Source organism: Ictidomys tridecemlineatus, chromosome 12 (genome assembly GCF_052094955.1).
Source record: "Ictidomys tridecemlineatus isolate mIctTri1 chromosome 12, mIctTri1.hap1, whole genome shotgun sequence".
NCBI lineage: Eukaryota > Metazoa > Chordata > Mammalia > Rodentia > Sciuridae > Ictidomys > Ictidomys tridecemlineatus.
The window spans coordinates 13,932,068-13,955,458 of record NC_135488.1 but is presented as its reverse complement, the minus strand read 5'-3'; the positions used below and the strand labels follow the sequence as shown (position 1 = coordinate 13,955,458).

General features: G+C 42.2%; 1 protein-coding gene across 2 annotated transcripts in view; it reads left to right on the top strand.

Annotated features, from left to right (window-relative positions):
• LOC144369054 (acyl-coenzyme A oxidase-like protein) overlaps positions 1-23,391 on the top strand; it is a 250,112-nt gene that overhangs the window by 18,426 nt on the left and 208,295 nt on the right. Inside the window, exons 1-2 of one of the 2 annotated variants that reach the window (XM_078028127.1) lie at positions 5,565-5,763; positions 16,777-16,873. In XM_078028127.1, the coding sequence (XP_077884253.1) occupies positions 16,799-16,873 (75 nt within the window). In that variant the 5' untranslated portion in view covers positions 5,565-5,763; positions 16,777-16,798. Of the gene's footprint in view, positions 1-5,564; positions 5,764-16,776; positions 16,874-23,391 lie in introns of those variants that run through there. The other variant, XM_078028126.1, reaches the window with a different exon arrangement.

Here is a 23,391-nt window from a genome sequence, read left to right as displayed (position 1 = left end):
ACATAACTGTAAATGGAGAAGTAAGTGGACAAGTGACTCTGAAGTTCCAGCAGGGGGCCCTGGCTCCTGAGCACGTTGCCTACCTCATGTGAGTGGATTGGTTGTTGAAGATGATGAGTTTCTTTGTCTATTTTCTGTTGCCATAACAGAATCCATGAGATGAGGTAATTTATGAAGAACAGAATTTTATTTGGCTCACAGTCTGGATCCTGGGAGTTTCAAGGGCATGGAGCCAGCATCTAGCGGGGGCTTTTTCACTGTGTTATAACACTGGGAGGTGGGACAAGTGTGAAGCTACGGTCTCTCTCCTCTCCTCACAAAGCTACGAATGCCACCCGGCCCCCACCTGACCTTCTCTAATCCCAAAGTTCTTCCCTCCAAATGCCTTTATGGAAAATTATGACATATGTTTTTGGGGATTAAGTTTCCAACACAGAAACTTTGGGGGATATGTCTGAACCACAGCAATGAGTTTGCGCCGTGGACAGCAGCAGAATTGTGTATAGTCCTATTCCATCAAGACGTCCTTTGAGTAACTGTCACATTTACAGTACAACCGGCAACAGGGAGCGCACTCACCAGCAGACTTAGCCTCCCCATGAGCAGAGCAGAGCCTCAGATAGGAGCTGAGGCCTGGCTCTAGCCATGGACCCTAGGACCAGGTGTCCCTTCAACACATTAACTGGTGTGCCACACATCCACTTCTGGCTGTTTTTGTTTATTTTTTGGTACAGGGGATTGCACCCAGGGGTGTTTCACCACTGATCTCCATCCCAGACCTCTCTATTTTATTTTGAGGCAATGTCTCACTAAGTTGTGGACACTGGCCTTGAACTTGTGAACCTCCTGCTGCAGCCTCTTGAGTTGCTGGGATTGCAGGTGTGCACCCCACATCTGGCTTCCTCTTGTTTTCACAACTAACCCCTTACTGCCATTCCAGCCTCAATGCTTCCTAAAGGCATCCTAAAACAAAACCAAGCAAAAATTAAAATACAAAACAAAGCAAAACCAAACAAAAACCCCTCTCCTGTTTCAAGGATCAGCCTCCTTTCTGAATCCAACATTGCCCTGGAGGTGAGGACCTGTGTGATGCCCTGGACTGATCAGGAGCTGCCCCTGCGGCTGGCAGTAAAGCCATATCATCATGTCACGGGAGCAAGTGTCCCCAGCAGCATGGGCAGTAACAGATCTCTTCCCACTGAAGAAATATTTTTTGCACTGTTGACAGTTTGTATTTTTGTTGTAGAAGATTGTGTCGTATGTAGTTTCTGCTGATTTGGTCATATTTTTCCCTGTGCTTCCTGCCTGCTCCCTTCCAATCTTTTCTATCATTTCCCCACACCCCATTCCTCCATCCAGGGGACTTCCTCTTTCTGCCCATGACACCTCATTTTTGTGTTTTCTTTTTTTCATTATGGAGGATTGAACCCAGTGCCTCCTGTGGGCTAGGTGAGTCTTGAACCACGGAGCTACATTTCCAGCCCTTTTAAAATTTTGTTTGGGGCAGCATCTCATGAAGTTGTACTGGCTGCCTGGACCTTGTGAGCCCCCTGCCTCAGCCTTGAGTAGCTGAGATCATAGGTGTTGCAGGCAGGGCCACCGCAGCAGGCCAGAACTTCACTTCTTAGAATGTCATTGGGCTGAGTGCTTTGATTCTCACTCTGCTCTCTGTCTACCCCTGCAGCTCATCCTGACAGAACCAGGTAAAAGTAGTTGCTAGACCAAAGGCTTAGAAACCACAGAAATCAACCTTGCCCTCCCCCAGAGGCAGCCACAGCCCTGGTCACTGATGACTTACTGAGAGTGTGTAAAATTTTCTCTATGTCACACTGAATGGGCACCCACCTCTCACTCCTCTGACTCCCATGCAACGTCCGAGCCCTCTGAGGACAGAAATAGCCCAACTTGAGTTCCTAGTGCTCAGCATGGTGCAGGGGCTTAGTGAGAGCTCAAGGATGGCACAAGAGAACAGGACGGGTCCAGCAAGGAAGGCTGGGAGGGGACCTCCCTTTTTCCATGTGCTCCCGAGGGCCAGGAGCTCTGGGCACAGGGCTGTGGGCTGGAAGTGCCTCCTGTCAGGATCCTTCCCCGGTAGTCCTCTTTTCTTTCCTTTCTTGCTCTCTCTCTGGTCTCTTCTCCTGCTGCTCTTGTAGACTTTGGCAGTTAACAAGTATACAGCTCCCTGGTTGAGTCTTTTCACAACTGAAATTAAACCACAGGCCTTAGAAACCCTCCTTCGCGTTTTCTCAGCCACCCTTGTTGTCTTTGACAGTCACCACAAGGTGATTCAGCAGTTTCTGTTTCTGTTCTCAGTTCTCTGGGCCTGTGCCTGTGGCTCACCGGGTGGGCTGGGGCCGGGTAGGAGGCTCTGGGACAGGAGGTTGAGTTCTGGTGGTGGCTGTGGTGTTACTAGAAGGCAGATGACTTCTTTGCTCTCTGCTTTTGGGGAATCGTTCTTCATAGCCACCTTTAATTTGCACCTCACTTTGTGATGGAGACTTTTCCCACTGTTTGGTGCTGGTTTGGACCCAGGGCCTCTGCACAGCATGTGCTCCACCACTGAGCTACACTCCCAGCCCTGGAACATCTTGCTGTTGTCAATAAGAAGAGATTGATGTGGGAGTTATCATGGGCTGATTTGGAGGAATCACCTGAAGCAAAATTGCAAAAGGTACCAGGCAAAAGGGGCAGATTCTTAGAGCAAGGTTGTGCCAGGAATCAGGTTAATCTGGGAGTTTTTGCTAATGTTTCACTTCAGAACTTTAGAGCGACTTGATGTCTGGAATCACAGGTGGCCAAGGGCTAGGCACCAAGGGTGTTCCTTGTCACAAGAGCATTTAAAGTTGGTGCCTGAAGGTTTGTTTTCCACTAGTCCAAAATTGATTTTTTTTGCTTAGATTTTTAGAAACCAAATGAACACGGTTTTTAAGGGTTTCTAGTTTTTTTTTTATTTTATTTTAATGCACAAAGTTCTTTTTGTTGTTGCTGTTGTGTCTTCTAAAATGGACTTTTTTTAGTTTTTAATTTATGGGAAAGTTGCAAAGATAGTTCTGGGAGTTTCCATGTACCTCTCTCCTTTCCTTAACATCTTACATAAGCCCCAGACCATTCGTCAGAAGTAAGAGTGCAGAACTGATCCGATACTACTAATCAACCTCCAGACTTTATGGGTTTCCCTCTTCCTGTCCAGGATCCCACTCAGAACATCAGCTGTGCTGTTGTCACCTCCCCTTTGGTCCTCTGGTTTGTGACAGCTCGTCACTCTTCTCATGCTCTTCACGACTTGATTCTTCTGAAGGTCAAGTATTTTCTTGGCTGTCCCTCATTTGGGTTGCTTGTGTTTTCCTCATGTCTAAGACTGGAATTATGAGTTTGGGAAGAAGACCAAGAGGGGAAGTGTCCTCTGGTCCCCCATGGTCTATCACCTGGCTGGTCAGCTGTGAAGTTAACCTGGGCCACTGGGCTATGGTGGTGCTTGTCAGGTTTCTCCATTGTAAAATTACAACCCCCTTCAGGAGGCTCTTAGTCTATTTTATGTTGCTATTAGTGCTGTGGACTGGGATATTTATACAAAAAATAAATCCATTTCTCATGTTTGGAGGTTGGGAGGTCCAGGATGGAGGGGCTGCATCTCTTGGTGGGGACTCTATGGAGTCTCAGAACACTGACGGGAGACACAGAGTAGCTGTGCTGCTGTGGTTTGGATATGGCCCGAGTGACTCCTGGGTCCATGTGTTAGAGGCCAGGTCCCCAGGTTGGTGATATTGGGAGCTGCTGTAGAACACAGAAGGTGTGCGGCTTAGTGGGAAGTTCTTAGGTCACTTGCTGCCCTCACAATGGGATTAAGAAGGTCCTCATGCAACCTCTTGTTAGTTCTCCAGAGAGGTTTGTTGTAAGGCCTGAGTCTGGCCCCACCCAGCCAGTACATCTCGTTCCAGATGTGATTGCTTGCTGCCACCCCTGCAGTCTGCCATGAGATGACCCATGGAGGGGAAAGCAGGAGGTGGGTAGGTGTCAGAGTCTATGCTATGCTGGCTGGAATTTGAGCCCCCAAAACTGTGAGCCAAATAAACTTTTTTTTCTTCATAAATAGGTAGCCTCAGGTGTTTCATTATAGTGAAAAAAAACCTGACTAATATACTTGCTAGCTTGGAAGTATATTATATTTATAAAGTCCCTAATGCAATCATGAGGGTCCCTCTCTTTTTACCTCATCTAATCCTAATTACTTCCAAATGCCATCAACATATAACTTTGGGGATTAAGTTTACAGCACATGAATTCTGGGGATACATGCAAACCATAGCAGGAAGCAGGTCACTAAGTATGACAAGAGGATGGGTGGGAGACGTCACCCTCCCTCAACTGGCTCTGTGTCCCTTGATGTGCCACGTTTGGTCATTAGTTGAACATTCCTCACTTTCTGGAAATGTCAGGTACTCCAGACCTAGATTGCGTTGTCCTGTCCCTGCCAAAGAATCGGTCATTTCTCCAAGGAACCCCTGGTTCCTTTTAGTTGGAAATTGCATTTAGAAACCAAGATCTGGATGCAGAGGCGTCCCTTACATAACAAAATAATGGCCCTGCCGTAATTCCCCTTCTGGTCATCTACTTTTCCCCAGTGCTTTATATTAAAACATTTTAAACATACCGTTAAATTGCAAGACTGACATTCAACATCCACATATCCGACTGAGGTTCTGCCACCAACATGCTACTCTACTAGACCTGTCACACATGTACACTTCTTCCTAGACAATTCAGCATGTATATCTTTTATGAGACTTCAATATGCATTCATGTCTTTTTATTTGTTGTGAAATTTCATATAATGAAATGAAAAAAATCTCATTTTCAGATTTTTGACAAGTGCAGATGTATGGAATCTAAATACATATGAAAATAGGCCCACTACCATCACCTAGAAAGTTCCCTCATGCCCTTCCCAGTGCATCCCCGCCTCTAGCCCCCTGGGGCACCCACCCTGGTTGTGTTTTTGTTCCACCACCATAGGTTAGTTTTGTCTGTTTTGAGTTTTGCAGTAACTGGAATCACACACAGTTAGTTCACTTGATGTGTTTTTTGTGACATATTAATTCAATTTGACCCTAAACAGCATTGAAAATGAATGCAGTACAGATGATAGAGATGACTCTCATGGGTCATATGTTGTGAAAGAAGCCATCCACAAAATAACACATAGTGGGTAATCCTATTTTTAATATTCGAAAGAAGTAAAAAATAATTTATGGAGTTGCAAACCAAGGACAGTGGTCAGTACTGGGGAAGACCATAGAGGCTGCGAGATCTAAGAGCTGGGCTGGTTGGTGCTGGAAAGGCCCTTCATTGGCATGGTTGGGGGTCACAGTGGGTCTGCTTTGTGGTAATTCCCTGGGCTGGAGCTTTATAACTCATGCCTTCATTCTTGATGGATCATATTTTATTAAAGAAGTTTTAAAAATAAGATAGTAGCTCCTGCTCATCAATTTTGTATGTGTGCATGACAGTGAAGCGTGCATTATTTATCTATTGCCATATAACAGATTACTTCAGGATTTAGGAGCCCAAGAAGCAACACATACTGCCTAACACAGTGTGTGGGTCAGGAATTCCAGCATCTGGGTAGCTCTGGCACAGGTTGCATTTAGGACTGGAAGATCCTCTGGTAACATGGCTGTTGGCTGGAGTCCTCGGTTCCTCCCCATGGGCCTTCTTCACGAGCCTGCTTGAGTGTCCTCACATCATGGCAACTGGCTTCTTCTAGTAAGTGACCCAAGAAAGCTCTGAATAATGTTTTCTAGTTTAATATAGGGTACCCGTGTGTCTGAGCACATTGTTGCTAAATCTGTTTGGTGAATAGACTGCAGTTTATTGATGATCGCGATCTTGTTCTCCTGCTGGTGGACACCTAAGCGGTTTCCAGTTTGGAACTTTTTTTTTTTTTAAAGTATGTTTTTTAAAAAAATACATTTTATTTATTTTTATGTGGTGCTGAGGATTGAACCTAGGGCCTTGCACGTGTGAGGCCAGCACTCTACTGCTGAGCCACAACCCCAGCCCCTGGAACTTTTTAAGATAAAGTGGATATAAGCATCCTTCTATAAGATTTTTTATAACCCTCTCTTAGGTAAATACCTAGGATTGTAATTGTTGGATCACAGAGTAGTGTTATGAAATCTGTTGGATTTCTTTTCAAAGTGGTTGCGCCATTTTACATTTTCTTGACAAGGTAAGAGAGTTCTCAGTGTTCCACATCCGTGCCAAAATTTGATGTTGTCACTTTTTAAAAATAAGTTTTTCCATTCAGGGTGGGTGTGTGCTGGTACCTCATGGTGGCTTTAACTTGCATTTCCATGATGCCTGGTTGTGTTCAGTACTTTCTTGTGTGCTTGGCGGCCATTTGTATGCTCTTTTTTGTGAAGCATCTCTTCAAATCTTTTGGAGCACGCCCCACTACCCCACCCTGGGTATGTGTGTAGTTCTGTGGAATTTTATCCCCTGTGTAGTTTTGCATAATCACCATGATCAGGGTCAATGGCACCATGGAGAATCTTCCTTGTGCTTCTCCTGCAGAGTTAGACCCCTCCACAGTCACCCCCTGACAGCCACTGATATGTTCTCCATTACTATAATTTTGTCATTGTGAGAATGTTATAAAGTTGCAATCATATCGTATGTAATTCTTTTGTGGTAGGATTTTTTACACTCAGCATGATGCTCTTGAGGGTCATCCATGAGTCACTAGTTTATTTCTTTGTGCTGCATTGTCTGAGGTACCACAGTGTGTGGGTTCATTCTGGCTTACAGGATATCTGGATTGTTTTCAGTTCTGGGATGACTGCAAATAAAGCTGCTGTAAATATTTGTGTTTAGGTTTCTTTTCTTTCATTTTCTGTTGGAAACAAAATGTTTCATTTCTCTTGAGTGAGGGCATTGGCTTGTATGAAAAGTGTAAGGTGAACTTCATAGGAAACTGTCAAATTTTTCTGAGTGACTGTAGCATATTACGTTCCCACCATCAGCAAATGAGAGATCCTGTTGCTTGCATCCTCATTAATGCTTGGCGTGGCATTTTTCTCTTGGCCACTTTAAGTGGCATGTATGATTGGACTCCTTTTTAACATGGTGCCGTGTGGCATGGCCCTGGTTCAGGGAGTCAGGTCACCTGGTGTCTCTTATGCTAGATGCCCATTGCTCACACCTCTCTGAGGAAAGGCAAAACTGGTACTTTGGTTTCAGTGCTTGCCGGTGTCTTGCTTTAGTGCAGAGACCCTCAAACTTGTTCTTAGTAATGAGATTGTTTTTGTCAAGAAGAATCCTGAACAGAACAGCAGTGGCTAAGTCAGTGGTGGTGGATCTGCTGTGGGTAGCCCTGGGCCCTCCTGTGCTTCACCATGTCCCCATAGTTGTGCCAAAGATGTCCTCTGGCATGGAAGCCTGGACACCTGATCCTGGAACTAATATCATTAATCCTGGGACTTCACAAGTTGTCACATGATTCTGTGGGTCCTCTGTAAACTGAGGCGTGGGGATGGTATTTACCATATTTCCGTCTTCTACAATCTTCTCTCTCAAGGAAAGAGAGATTATAGATGTGAAATACCCAAATTATTAAGTATTATTTGTATGTCATTATTATACAAATAGTATCTAAAATAATCACCCAAGGTTGCTGGGTGTGGAGGTTCATATTTAAAGACAGAAATTATATAATCAACTATACTTGTTGCTTAGTCATTCAGAGCTCTTGGGAGTTTTGCTGAAACTCTGATTTTTTCCACTGCAGAGATTTTTTGATATCTTTTTTCCTTGAAAAATATTAGAACTTTAGATATTTAGAAATTTAGAAATGTTCAAGTTTTCAGGAAGAGTTTCTGAGAGACTTTTCTTGGTCCCGGTGTCTGTTCAAATGAAGAACAATCCCCCTCTAGTGGTTGATTTGAACCGTACAATTTTAAGTACATTTCAAGCATCATTTTATTGAATAGGTATTATTTTAACAGGGTTCAAAGTTAGAAGTGTAAAAAGGCAGAGTACTTTTCCCCATCTGCCCGATTTCCTCACCTCCATTCCATGTACACAAAAGGCAAATACCATTATTCATAAGTAAGTAAGTAAATATATTTATCTACTTTTTTGGACATATAGTATACCAGTAAAAAAATAATATATTTAATTGTTTTTACCTTTGTTTTCATTTATAAACACTCGTCTTGGCAATTTTCTCATATTGGTATGTAAAGAGATTTTTTTCTTTTTACTTACCATTGCAGGGATTTTTATATTTATCATTGCAGGGATTTTTTACATTTTATGAATTCACTACTATATTAATGGACTTTTAAACATTCACGTGTTGTGCTATTGCAAATAACTATTTATATCCAAATAACATTATGCTCATCTTTAGGACAGCATTTGGGAGTGGGGGTGGGAAGGATAGGTCTGTAATTAAAGTGCCTCACATATCTCTGATGAGAAACTCATTTAATGTACAGAACTTGGCTGTGAGTGGTGGAGAAATGTTTAGTAACAATGTAGTTTTCTTGAGATCTGTTTATCTTACAGTTTTAAAATATTTTGTTTGAATTTTAAAATAATACAAATGTAGTTTTTAATACTTTTCAATATGATTTTTGGATCCCTTGGCCAGTGTGTGTAAATCTGCACATTAATGGTCAGACCTTATGTCTTACTTTTCTTCATAGCTTAACAGAATTATTACTAGAATTTGACCCGTATGAAAAGTTTGGTTTTATTATGAGCAGGAAGCTTAACAATGTGAGAATAGATGTGAATTTGGTGTTTTAAAACAGGTGAATAACACCATGCCACATTAGAGCTACTGACTGGGAAATGCAGAGGATGTAACTAAGGATTTATATTTCAGAATCTTGCCTATGACACAGGTCCTAGAGGCTCTTCTCTCTAGTCCTCACAGGCTGGCATTTCTCTTGATTCTCATTCCTCTTGTTGCTTACAGAATGCACAGGTAACAAGGAGTGCAGATTGCATATGTGAAAAGGCTCCAGCTTCTGTTATTCTATAGCTCGGTTCAGTTGTAATTCTACAGCTTACACAAGCTCCTCACATGTGTGAGGCCACTTTGGAGGGTAAGTTCCTGGAGGAGGAATTGCTGAGTCAAAGGCAGGTTCTTCTGTAACTTGGATGACAGTATTGTCTAGTTGCCATACACACAGGACCGGTGCCGCTCTATACTCTCACCCCGCCCCTCCCTCCCCAGGTTGGCACAAGAGGGCAGTCCCTCCTCACATCCTGGTGACACGGTATGTTAGCAGACTGTCTGCATTTTGTTGATGTGACACGTGAAAATTAACAGCTTGGTACAGTTGTAAATTGTGCTTCTCTTATTGCATAAAAGAGCAGGGATTTATATATGTGTGTGTGTGTGTGTGTGTGTGTGTGTGTGTGTGTGTGTATACACACACACACACATACAGGTTGTGTTTTCTATTTTGTGGATCCTCTGTTCAAATCATTTGTTCACTTAGTGCTGTTTTTAATGAATCATAGGAAGTCTTTGATTAGAAAAATGGGCCCCTTTACGATGACATCAGTATCTTTTTTTTTTTTTTTCTCAGTTTGTCATTTGTCTTAACTGTTCTTCTGGTATGTTTGTCATTCATAAAATTTCTGTTATTAGTCAAACTTAACCATCTTTTCTTTGTGGCTTACAAATATTGTGCCACATTTAGAAAGGACTTTTGGATTAAGTTATAAAATAATTTTTCATGTTGTATTTTAACACTTAGTGGTTTTGTTTTCTCCCAGGTAAGTCATTAATCTATTTGGAATTTATTCTGACATTTGATGTGAAATAGGAATCTGACTTTCTTTCTTTTTCCAGTTGGCTACTCAAATGAAACATCTCAATAATGTTCTGTTTGTCCATGATTTGATTTACCAGATTTGTCTTGCACATATTAAGTTTCATATATTTTTACTTCTGTTTCTCAACCTTTTAATCATATTCCATTGGTCTATCTACCTATTTCTTCACCATATGAATTTCTGAGAACTTACCACATGTCTTATTATCTGATAGAAATCATAACTCCTTGGTTTTGGAGTTTTCTTGATTATTTTTGTTTCTTTTTTAAATATAATTTAAAATTCCTTATTGGCATCTTAATTTGGATCATCTTCAATGTATAGAGTGACTTAGGGAGAATTTTTTTTATGTTATTGTTTAAAAAAAGTGGTGCGCATTCCTATTTGTTTTAGTTTTCTCTTGTGTCCTTCAGCATGATTTGAAAGTTTTCTTTATGTAAGTTCTGTAAGTTTTATTTTTATTCCTAGGTATGTATTCTTTTGTTTTATTACTTTGGGAAGTGGGGTCTTTTCTTTCCTGTATTTTTCTAACTGCTTGCTTAGATATCTAAATGAATGCTGTTGGTTTCTCTGGTTGATTGTGTATCCTGCCAGCCCTTCTTGTCTGTAGTGGGGTTTAGTTGGTTGTTTAGGGGGATTCTGGGTATACAAGCATATTAGATCAGTAAGCCAAGATGCAAAATTTAGAGGCTCAAAACAACTGCTGTTTGTTTTTTTCTTACATCAGTTACGCATGTGTGGGTGACTGGGAGGATCTGCTGGTTTTTACTGGGCTCACTCACGCGTGGCAGTCAACTGCAGGTTGCATGGGCAGCTTCGTTGACCTTGCTGGACTCTTTCTCATGGTTAGGGCTGCCTAATGATAGGCAGGCTGGTCTAGATCACCTTGACTGGGACAAGTCAGCTCTTCTCATGTGTTTTGTACTTATGACCCCACCCCTGTCCCCCCAGGCTAGCCTGGGCATGTTCTTAGATCATCTTAAACATATTTTCCTGAGTATTGAGCAGGAGCTAGAGAGAAACAGAAATATACAAGCACTTTTTCAAGCTTTTGCTTCTTTCAAGTCTACCCATATTTTTGTCACCCAAAAAAGTTACAAGTCCAAGTGCAGATTCAAGGGCTGGGGACATAGACTGTGCCTATTGTATAAGAACTACAGTGTCCAAGGGCAGGATCAAGGGAAAGCACTGGGGACGAGGGAAAGGGAGGGTAGAACAGGCTGAGCACAGGCAATTTTTAGGGTGAAACAATTTCTGGTTTTGTGGTTCTCATAGTTTCCATTAGAAGAATCTGATAGAAGAGCAGCAGATGGGAACAAGATTCTTTATTCTTATGCTTGAGCATAAGGTCGGCAGCCCATGGCGGATGGAAATCCCAGGCTTCCTCAAACAGAGGACAAAGGTGGGCAGGATGTTGCCTCCTGATGTCATCACATGTACAGGTGGGCTCTTAGTGCATCTGCGCTCTTCCTCTTTACGCTGCAGGTGTCTTGTTACCATCTTAAGTCTCCACCTGAGGGTGTGATTAGTACTGTGCCAATACTGTAAAGGTGACTGCAGGCTAGAACAGTGACTCCGGTTTGTGTGTGTTTGTTCATACCACCTAGAACCTGCCTCTTATCCTCTAGGAGAGTCCCTAGTGTCTTTTTCAGAAGGCATATACACTATTGTCCTGTATCAGTGGATTTAAAGTTTAACGACTTTGTTTTCCATGGCTCTGGCCTCTTGGGATCTCTGCTGACCACGTGGTCTTTGCAGGCTGAGCAGGCATTCCAACCTATCACCTCCAGGTGTGTTATCTTAATTACATGGCTTTGAAGACCGGTTCATTTTTTTTATTTATTATTAACTCTTGATTTTCTGGTTAACCCTATAACACCAAGGCTCTCTCATTTTCTCCTGAGAGGTTTCACTCCTTTAACCTCAAGGCTTCTGTTTTTTAGGGGGGTTCCAACCCTTTCAAAATAATTCTCATGACATCATAATGGGGATGCAGGTCAATAGAAATGTTTCCAAACCTCTAGAATGCATAAGAATAAACTCTAATATAAATCCTGAATTTTGGTTGACAATGATGTGTCGATGTGTATTCCTCCTTGTAACAAATGTACCACTCTGGTGCAGGAGAGTGGTAATGGGTGAGGGTATGTATATGTGAGCGTAGGGAATATGTGGGAAATATCTCTGTCTTTTCTGCTCACCTTTGCTGTGACTAAAAAGTCTATTTTTAAAAACATCATGAGAATTCTTTTTTCTTTAAATATTTATTTTAGTTGTAATTGAACACAATATCTCTATTTTATTTATTTATGTGGTGCTGAGGATGGAACCCAGGGCCTCTCACTTGCAAGGTGAAGGCTCTACCGCTGAGCCACAGCCCCAGCCCCATGAGAATTCTTATCTACTATATTTGCCTTTATTTTTACCAATTCTTGTATTTTTTCCTTTCTGAAGGTCCCAGCCTTCTTCTGTTGAGAGCCACAACCAAGTCAAGATGGTGCCTGGCATTTTGCCAGAAGGAGTGGTTGGGAGGTGACACCAGCAAGCCATTGGGATGATGATAATTAAGTTAAGCTGTGTATAATTATTAAGATAATGACTGATTGCTGTAACTGGATGATGCTAAATTGAAACAAGCTGTGTATTCAGTTGTGTATATAAACCTCTGCTGTCTGGCAATAAGGCGGCTCCTGCTACCTCGGGTGCCTGCTACTTTTGAGTTCTCGCAGAGTTCCCGTTGGTTCTCACAGAGTTTTGGGGGAGTTCTAGAGAGTTCCCATGGGGTTCGGGCAATAAAGGAGTTCCTGTTTGCACCTACAAGTGGCTCGTGACCTCCGGGTTATTTTTGTGCCCAGCCAGACTGTGGCACTGTTACATTTCCTTTTTGTTTAGAGAACTATCTTTCATAATTTTTAAGGGTAAGTTTTGCTAGAAAAATTGCTAGTGAAATGATTTTCATTGGTCTGAGAATGTCTTTATTATGCTTTGTCATTCCTGAAAGATATTCTTGCTGGATAAACCAGTGCTCTTGGCAGATTTTTTGCTCCAGTACTAGAAAAGGGTCATGCCACTTCCTTTAGTCTTCCATGTTTTCCAATGAGAAGTCCACTGTCATTTCAGTTGGTATTTTCTGCAGGTAATGTATCATTTCTCTTCAGCTGCCTTCAAGATCTATTTTTTTTGTGTTAGTTTTCACAATTTGGTTGTGGTATGTCTTGGCATGGGTTTCTTGCAAATGTATGCAATTATTTATTTATCCAGTTTCCAGAATCTGTAGATTCATAATATTTTCTTCTGCACTTGGAAGTATTTTTTAAAAATATATTTTTAGTTGTTGATGAGCCTTTATTTTACTTATTTATTTATATGCAATGCTGAGAATAGAACCTAGTACCTCACACATGCTAGGCAAGTGCTCTACCACTGAGCCACAACCCCAGCCCTACTTGGAAGTGTTTTTGCATTATATTTTATAATACTTTTCCAGTCCTACCCTCACTTCTCTCTCTCTCTCTCTCTCTCTCTCTCTCTCTCTCTCTCTCTCTCTCTCTCTCTCTCTCTGTAGTTGTAGTTACATATTTTATTTGTTTATTTTTATTTGGTGCTAAGGATCGAAACCAGTGCCTCACACATGCTAGGCAAGAGCTCTGCACTAAGCTACAGCCCCAGACTCACTTTTTTTTTCTCTTTTTGAAATCTTGAAAATACAGATAGATATTGGCTCTGTTGTTTTTGAGAAATATTTGTCTTATTTTTTAGTCCATATTCTCTTTGTTGCTCAAATAAGATAAATTCTACTGATCCGCATCTTAGTCTCTTCAGACTGCTGTAACAAAATGTTTTAGAATGGTAAGCTTGTAAAAGACAGAAATTTCTTTCTCATAGTTCTGGAGGCTAGAAATCCAAGATCAAGGTTCTGGCAGACCTCATACCTACTGAGGTCTGTCCCTCACAGTCCCTTCTCAGTAAGTGCTTACATGACAGCTCTCTGGGGCTTCCTTCCAAAGTGCATGTGGGCCATTCAGGGAGGCTGTACCCTATGATCTAATCATTCCCCCAAAGTCCTACCTTCTAATATCATCACCTTAGTGATTAGGATTCAACAAATGAATTTGGAGAGAACACAAATATTCACACCAGAACAACCTATTAACAAGTTTAATAGTTTATTCTCTGTTACCTACACCCTACTATTAAGTTCATCAGTGAAATTTTTAATTTGGGTTACAATTTCCATTTTGTGCTTTTTAAATAACCTGTGTTTTTTTCCAGAGATATAGTTTTGTTGTTGTTGTTGTTGTTTTTAGGAGAGCAGGGGCACACTTAAGGGAGTGAAGCTTCTGGGGTAAAACAGGGAACACACATTTATGGGAGAATGTGGACTACTAGCAGAGGGACAGCCATATATATATATATATATATATATATTTTGGGGGAGGGTGTGATTTTTTTTTCCTATTTATTTCAAGGGGATTTGTGATTGCTTACTGAATCATTGTTAAGATGGTTGTCTGACAGAGACTAATCCACAAAGTTACAACTATCTTATATTTGATAAAGGGGCTAAAAACATGCAATGGAGGAAGGATAGCATCTTCAACAAATGGTGCTGGGAAAACTGGAAATCCATATGCAACAAAATGAAATTGAATCCCTTTCTCTCACCATCCACAAAAGTTAACTCAAAATGGATCAAGGAGCTAGATATCAAATCAGAGACACTGTGTCTGATAGAAGAAAAAGTTGGCTATGATCTACATATTGTGGGGTCGGGCTCCAAATTCCTTAATAGGATGCCCATAGCCTAAGAGTTAATAACAAGAATAAACAAATGGGACTTACTTAAACTAAAAAGTTTTTTCTCAGCAAGAGAAACAATAAAAGAGATAAATAGAGAGCCTACATCCTGGGAACAAATTTTTACCCCCCACACCTCAGATAGAGCCCTAATATCCAGAATGTACAAAGAACTCAAAAAATTAAACAATAAGATAACAAATAACCCAATCAACAAATGGGCCAAGGACCTGAACAGACACTTCTCAGAGGAGGACATACAATCAATCAACAAATACATGAAAAAATGCTCACCATCTCTAGCAATCAGAGAAATGCAAATCAAAACCACCCTAAGATACCATCTCACTCCAGTAAGATTGGCAGCCATTATGAAGTCAAACAACAATAAGTGTTGTCGAGGATGTGGGGAAAAGGGTACACTTGCACACTGCTGGTGGGACTGCAAAATGGTGAGGCCAATTTGGAAAGCAGTATGGAGATTCCTGGGAAAGCTGGGAATGGATCCACCATTTGACCTAGCTATCGCCCTTCTCGGACTATTCCCTGAGGACCTTAAAAGAGCGCACTATAGGGATACGGCCACATCAATGATTATAGCGGCACAATTCACAATAGCTAGACTGTGGAACCAACCTAGATGCCCTTCAGTAGATGATGGATAAAAAAAATGTGGCATCTATACACAATGGAGTATTATGCAGCACTAAGAAATGACAAAATCATGGAATTTGCAGGGAAATGGATGGCATTAGAGCAGATTATGCTAAGTGAAGCTAGCCAAGCCCTAAAAAAACAAATGCCAAATGTCTTCTTTGATATAAAGAGAGCCACTAAGAACAGAACAGGAAGGAAGAGCATGAGGAAAAGACTAACAGTAAACAAAGACGAATGGGAGAAGAGAAAGGGAGCATATGGAAATGGTAGGAGACCTTCAATGATACACAAAATTATAAGAGGTTATGAGGGGCAAGGGGGAGGGAAAAAAAGGGAGAGAATTGAACAACAGCAGAGGAGGTAGAGAGGGAAGATGGGAGGAGAGGGGAGGGGAGGGGGGATAGTAGGGGATAGGAAAGGTAGCAGAAAACAACAGTCACTAATATGCCATTATGTAAAAATGTGAGTATGTAACAGAGGTGATTCTGCAATCTGTATTTGAGGTAAAAATGGGAGTTCAAAACCCAATTGAGTCAAATGTATGAAAGATGATATATCATGAGCTCTGTAATGTTTTGAACAATCAATAAAAAAAAAAGATGGTTGTCTGAGAATCTTGGTCAGAATATTCAAATGTCTAATTATTCTCAGTATGAGTATCACACAATTAGTGACAGAGCCAGTACTCACACTGGAGTGAGGTTCTTCCAGGCTTGGAGTCTGCTTTGGATGGAAACATTTTAGATGGCAGAGACGGGACATCTCCTCCCTGGTGAATTTAGGTTCATTGAAAAGTAGACATCCAGGTGTGCGAGAGACTTATGGGGGAAAACACTTGTCAGGGGTGAAGGGGAGGGACTGGATGGGTGGGGAGAGGCTCCAGGTTGCAGACAGCAGAGTGGTGGCTGTGAAGGGAGTGACAGGGACCAGGTGGAGCTGGGACAGCCTCAGTACAACACAGCCCAAGCCTTTACCACCGTTATGACGAGGTCTCCCTGGACCAGCGGGCGTCCTGAGCAGGGCTTGCCTGCTGGGCAGAGGTGGATGACTGAGAGCATCGCCCCGTGGTCATCTGGGAGCAGCAGGAGACAAGAGGAGCCTCAGGGGTACTATGGAGTTAGTTCCATGGTGTGGCGGTCCAGGAGGGTCTTTCTAAGTCTGCCCTGAGCAACTTTCCTTATGGCAACCACAGGAGGTCACCCACATCCCCATCTCCACAAACGCTGCTCTTGGGCCATCACAGACTTATCATGTGTCTGAAATCTTTAAAGGCCTGCAGAGGGGAGGAGCTGCAGACTTATTTTGAGATGGTCGTGTCAGGAAATGCTCCCTTTTCCTTTTCCAGTTGATGCCGTTTGCTGACTCTACAGTCTGCATCACACACACAGTGTACACAGCGTCCAACAGGGGATACTGCAGGCTCTGCTCAGCAATGCCATGTCCTAACCACGTGGTTTCTGTTCTGCATAGGTATGGTTTGAGTTTGGATGAGATGAGAGCTCTGACAGTTCAGAGAGTGAAGTTTATCCTGGGTCATCCACTGATAAAACGTGCATTTCAGGAACAGGTGAGTGTCCTTGTTAATTTTATGTGGTGGTGTGGCGTGCACGCTTGTGTGTGTGTGTGTGTGTGTGTGTGTGTGTGTGAAAGAGAGAGATTTCATTTGGTTTGCTTTTGCGATGTATGCAAGCTCATTTACCTTGTTCTGGGGCATGCTGACAGACCAGGCCACTGGGTAGGGGGCAACTTCTTCAGACCCCTTCTCTTCCCTGCTCCCTATGAACCTCACTTACCCCTTCCCTAGGTCCCCATGTCCACTTCTTTAAGCTCACAGGCTGGGGAACAGGAGAATCAGCAGAAGTAATGAAATATTTGTTCACAAAATCCATGTCATTTTAGGCATAAAGTCTAAATAGCTGATAAATAGAAATAATCATTTTAGAGGCTTTTAATTGGAAGTGTCCAAAGTTTGTCTAAAAATTGCATTCTAAATTCAGTGATATTATTTTAGCTAATTTTAGCCTCAGGATAAAGAAAGAAGGAAAGAAGATGCTGATTGAAGGTTTCCTTTATGAGGCTGTAGGAGCCATCTATTTTAGTGAGGTTTTAAGTCCATTTCCATTTTATTCCGTTTTGCGGCTTCCTCCACATACCCCTTTTCATAAGGAGAAAGTACTGAAGCTCCTGGGGCAGCGTCTCATTGGGAGGGGCCAGAATGAGGGTGGACTGTGGCATAGATGATGTCCCGGAGCCACCGCCATCCATCAGTGACCCAGGCCCCTTCATGCCAGGTGGAGGGAGAGTCAGAGGATCAAGGGTGGCTCCTCCCCATTCTGGTGATCCCAGGAGACCCTTCTTTGTGGAGTGTAGATCAGAGTTGGGCGGGGGAGGGGGGTGTCTGGGATCCACCTGAGAATAGACCCCCTGATGAGCCTGCTCTTGAAATGTCCTAGCCACCTTGAGGCTGGCAGGGGACTATGGCATCACCCCAGAGGAGCCTACAAGGACGTCCACCTGGCAGAAGAGCCCCCCACATGACAAGAGTAAGGCAAGCTTGCAGAGCCTAAAATATCCTTTCACACCAAGCAGATTGGCAAAGATTTTCAAGCCACCTAATCACCTCTTGCAGGAATGTACACATGTAGCTGTGAATGAAACCGAGACTAGAAGGAAAAATCCGGCCCTCTCTGCTTCCAGCATGTTCTCTGAGTCCAGCCTGCCCAGGCGTTGGGAGCCGGGCTGGTGGGTGAGCTCTTGGCACAAGGCCAGGCTCCTGCTTCTTTAACCAGCCCTACATGTCCGTGGCTCAAGTTCATGTCAGCGCTCAGAGCCGGGACCCCTTAATGAGGCTTGCTAATTGCTGCAAGCCTGACCTGCCGAATATGGAAGATTAGCTTTTGTAATCCTGCCCCTGAAGCGTGGTGTTGAGCCCTGAAGCCAATTATCCTCCTGTTTTCATGGCTCCCCTAGTGGTCTAAGCGGCCTGGATCATTTCTGTCCTCAGCGATTGGGCACAGTTCCTTGAGCAGGCGCAGGATGGGCTCTAGGTGGCCCTCCGGTCCCCTTCTGTTAGTTACCTCGCAGATTTGGCACCTTTCTCCATGCGAATTCTCAAGAGCCAGTGAACCCGAAGGAACTCCACCGGCCGTCAGCATGGCAGGCTCCTGAGGATGTCACAGGACTCAGCAGCACATCTGTGTTCGAAGGCTCTCAAATTCCACCCCATTAACAGCTGGAGGAGCTGTCCACGTCCAGTAATTCTAGAAGTGTTCCATGATTCATCCCGCCTCTTAATAAAACCATGGAGTCATAGCTGTCCAGAGAGAGAGCCAGGCCCTCCCCTCTCTCCCTGGCCCCCGTTTCAAATTAATTTTTGTGGGTGAGCCGATGCGCTCCGAGGCGGAGGCGCCGTGTGATGTAGGAGGATGACGTTCTCAGGCACAGATGAGGAGGGAGCTTCATTTGTTCCAGGTCTCTATGGACAGTTCACAGGCCAAGAATAAGCCATTAAAATATTTCCACTCTGTGTTCTCCCCTCTGACCATCTGTAATGGATTTGGGATGTTCCAATAAACATAAAGAGAAAAACACGTGCGCACTCAGACACGTATGCACGACACGCACGCAGCGTGAACAGCCGGTGCACTCCATCCGGCTCCTCCTGCACCTGTTTGTAGTGACCTCACCTTTGTGCACATCAGCCAAGAGCTCTCTCGTTCCCCTCAGGATTCCAGGATTGGGTCTTGGGGGCGGGAAGGGGGCAGAGTTGTGATTCCCGGTGTCCAGATAAGGAGATAGACTAGGTTGGTTGTCCGCTTTGTGTGACAGTGCTGGGGCAGGAGCTGGGACTCCTGCCTGGAGAGCCTTGTGTGGGCAGTATTCCCAGGAATACCTGTCCCTGGAAGCTGAAAGAGGCTGAGATCTACCTCAGTCATCACTGTAACCATCATCCTGAAGCTTACTGAGCACCTACATTGTGCCAGTCGCAGTGCTAAGAGCTTTAAAGGGATGATTTCTGTGACTACACCACATCCCTCATAGTATTCCTGTTTTACAGGTAGGTAACCAGAGCTGAACGGCTGGCCCAAGCTTGGTTATATAACTAGTGGGTTGTATATGTAACTAATAGAGCCCAGGTTCAAGCCCAGGTAGTCTGCTTTCTGAGCCAGCTTCTGTCTGGTGGAGTTCACCCCTGGCTGTGTGTTGGAGCCCCGTGGGGAGCTTTTGCATATCTTGTTGTATATAGGCTTTTGCTCAGGCCAATCAAATCAGCATTTTCATCTGCCAGATGATCCAGTATGTATTGGGGGTTGAGTACTGCTGTGCTTTGTTTCTGTTTGTCAGCTTTGTGCTGCTAAGACTAACATACCTGACATGAAAAATTGAGAGGAGGAAAAGATCCTTTTGGCTCATGGTTTTAGAGATTCAGTCCATGGTAGGCTGACTCCATACCTTTGGGTTGAGGTGGGAAGGTTGGCAGAAGGTTGTGGTAGAGGAAAGTCACTCAGTTTGAGACAGGCAGGACATAGAAAGAGCTTTTAGTGCAAAGGTCCAGGGATAATATAATCCCCAAGGTCATGCCCCCATTGACCTACTTCCTCCAGTCACAACCTGTCTGCCTATAGTCACCACCCAATAATCCATTAATCCATCGATTAGATCACCAGTCTCATGATCTAATCATTTCACCTCTGAACATTCCTGCATAGTCTCACACAGGAGCTTTTGGAGGACATGTCAACATTTCTTTCCAGTCAAGGGACCCAGTTGAGGTCAGCTTGTTCTTGGCAAAGTGTAGAAAGAGTTAGGAAGAGATATGTGAGCAATGAAGTCCCCACCCCCACAACCATCTCCTCTCCTTTTCTGAGTGCTGATCTTCCACACACCCATGAGCCACATGGCTGGGGGCATGATATCGTTACCTAAACCAGTGATTCTCAAAGTATAGTCTGAGGGCCCTGGGTGTCCTTTCTTGAAAAGTAGATGTCTAGCTGGGCATGGTGCATGTCTGTAATCCAAGAGACTCTGGAGGCTGAGGGAGGAGGATAGTAAGTTTGAAGCCAACTTGAACAAAATAAAAAATAAAAAGGACTGTGGATATAGCTCAGTGGTAAAGTTTTCCTGGGTTAAATTCCCAGTGCCAAAGAAAAAAAAAAGAAAGAAAGAAAGAAAGGAAAGTAGATGTCCAAATACGGTATACGTATGTGACACTGTATTTTTATCATAAACTTCAAACAAAGCAACATATCACAAGAAACTGAGTGCAAAAGCAGATACGAGAGTCTAGCTATCTTCTTTTGGGTTGGATCTTTAAAAAATTAGCAAAAAATGTAAAATGCTACCATCCTTTCATTGAGTCTTTTTTGAAATTATGGTTATTTTTTATAAAAATTATGCCATTTATATTAACATATGATTGATTTATTGTTAGTTTAAAAATTAATAAATAAGTTAAAAATTCTCAGTTTTAATTACTAATTTGGTAAATTGCTAAATATAATCTGCAAAAAAAAAGTCCCATTGGAATTTTCAGTAGTTTTTAAGTGTAAAGGGATCCAAGGACCATAAAATGTGAGCACTGTTGATCTAAATCATCTGCATTTTCCTCAGGAAGTTCAGTCTCAACAACTTGGAGGGGAATTAGCAGAAGATTGGTGTGTGTGTGTGTGTGTGTGTGTATTATACTTATTGTAATTATCTATATTTGAACAGAATTTTAGATAATCTCAGAATTTTTTTTAATACTTAGATATTTAAAGAGGCATCAGGTAGGTGATCAGATCAAAGGTGGAATAATATTCTAAGGTCAGCTTACCACCAAAAGCTTTCCTGATTAATCTCTGAGAAAAGAAATAACTTTTCCCAGGAACCATTTAAATTTGAGCTTTCGTTGTATTGCAGAAACTTAGCTGATCAGGAAACATGCCACGAGTCTGAGGACACTGTCTGTCACTGGTCATTCATGGCAGCCTGTCCCACCAGTCCCCACCCTATTGCTCACAGATACCAGCGCTAGCCCCCGCTGACCCTGCAGACCTGGCCATGCACACCTCCTCCCAACCCGAGCCCCGTTCTGGTCTTGACCTGCTTACTCAGCTCTTGGCTCTGTCGCACTGGCCTTGGCTTTCTCCTTGGCCCTCTGGCTTCTGTTTGTCCTGGAACCCAGACTTTTCCTAGTGGGCTGTGACAGGCTTCCCTAGATCTTGGTCCTATTTGCTGCCTTTGGCAGGAGTCTCTGTCCCAGCTCCAGCTCTAAAAACTTGGACATCGGCCACTTGGCCATGACTCTGGCCAGGCCAGCCCTGTCCCCATGGGATACTTGAAGGATTTGAGTGGAGATGACAGGATGGAGTGGCCTGTTTATAGAAGTCCCTCTGTGTAGATTGGCAACCAAACTGTGTTGTCATCTGTGATGGCCAAAGAGATTACTTAAAAGGGCACACCAAGGAGTGAGGAGTGATTTAGGACCTTCCCAAGGACTCCAGTGCAGCTGGAATCGTGGTGTTATTTATTCTTTGACACTGCAATTATTCTGCACAATTAAATATTTTATTTTTAAGGCTTAATTATCACTCTTGCAGTGAAATATTATGTCAATAATATCATTTGCTTATCATCCTCTATGTCCTTTCTATGTGCCAGGTGAAGAGATTCATTAATTTTACAAATATTTATTGAGCTCTTACATGAGTCAGGCAATGTTCAAAGGACACTGAAAAATGCAGGCAAAAATACCTGTCCTTGTGGAACTTACATTTTTGTGGGGGAAGAGACAGACAATAAACTAATAAACAATACATTTATGGCATATCAGTGTTAGATACTGTGGATAAAAATCAAATATAATAAATTAGAAAGAATAAAGTAAGTTTTCTCTGTTGTCAGATGATATATGTTCTTATATATAGAAGAGCCCAATAATTCAAAAAAAGACCCTTCTAGAACTAATAAATGAATTCATGAAATGCGCAGGATAAAAATCAACATACAGAAATAATTTGAATTTCTATGTAATAATGATGAACTATTGAAAGGAAACTGAAAACAATTATATTTATAGTAGCTCAAAAAGAATAAAATACCGAGGGACAAACTTAACAAATGAGAAGAAAGCCTTATATATTGAGAACTATAAAATATTGGTGAAGTAATTGAACAAGACACAAACAAATAGAGAGGCATCCCATGTTCATAGATTAGAAGATACTATTGTTAAGATGTCTGTAAACAACAGAGTAAGTGCAATATTTTTTTTTTCCAGAAATAGAAAAATCCATCCTAAATTCTAAAATTCTTCTGGAATCTTAAGGGACCCTGAAGAAACAAAACAGTCCTCAAAAAGAAAACAATTTAGAGGTTCCACACTTCAAATAGTGGAACCTCCAAAACTTACTACAAAGCTATAGTAATTGAAACAATAAGGTACTGACATAAACACAAAAATATAGAACAATGGAATAGTTAAAGAACACCAGAAAGAAAGCCTTACATATGTGGTTGATCACTTCTGAGAAGGGTGCCAAGACCATTCAATAAAGAAAGGAAATATTATCAACAAATGGTGCTGGGACAATTGTAATGGTGTATGCTCCATATACAAAAATTAACTTAAAATAGATTAAAGATTTGGGCTGGGGCTGGGGCTCAGAGATGCTTGCCTAGCATTCGTGAGGCACTGGGTTTGATCTTCAGCACCACATAGAATAAAAATAAAGATATTGTGTTCACCTATAACTAAAAAGTAAATATTTAAAAAATAGATTATGTGGGCTAAGGTTGTGGTTCAGTGGTAGCGCACTTGCCTAGCATGTGTGAGGCACTGGGTTCGATTCTCAACATCACATATAAATAAATAAAAATAAAGGTCCATTGACAACCAAAACAAAAAAATAATATATTAAAGACTTAAATGTTAGACTAAAGCTAATAAACTATTACAAAAAACCCATTGGGTGTGGCAGTGGTTTCTTTGATAGAAACAAAAACATGTTTTTAAAGATAAACTTATTTTAAACAATTTTAGAAAAAAAATTAATAAAAATTTGTCTAAAACATGAATTGGACTACATCATAGTTAGAAACTTG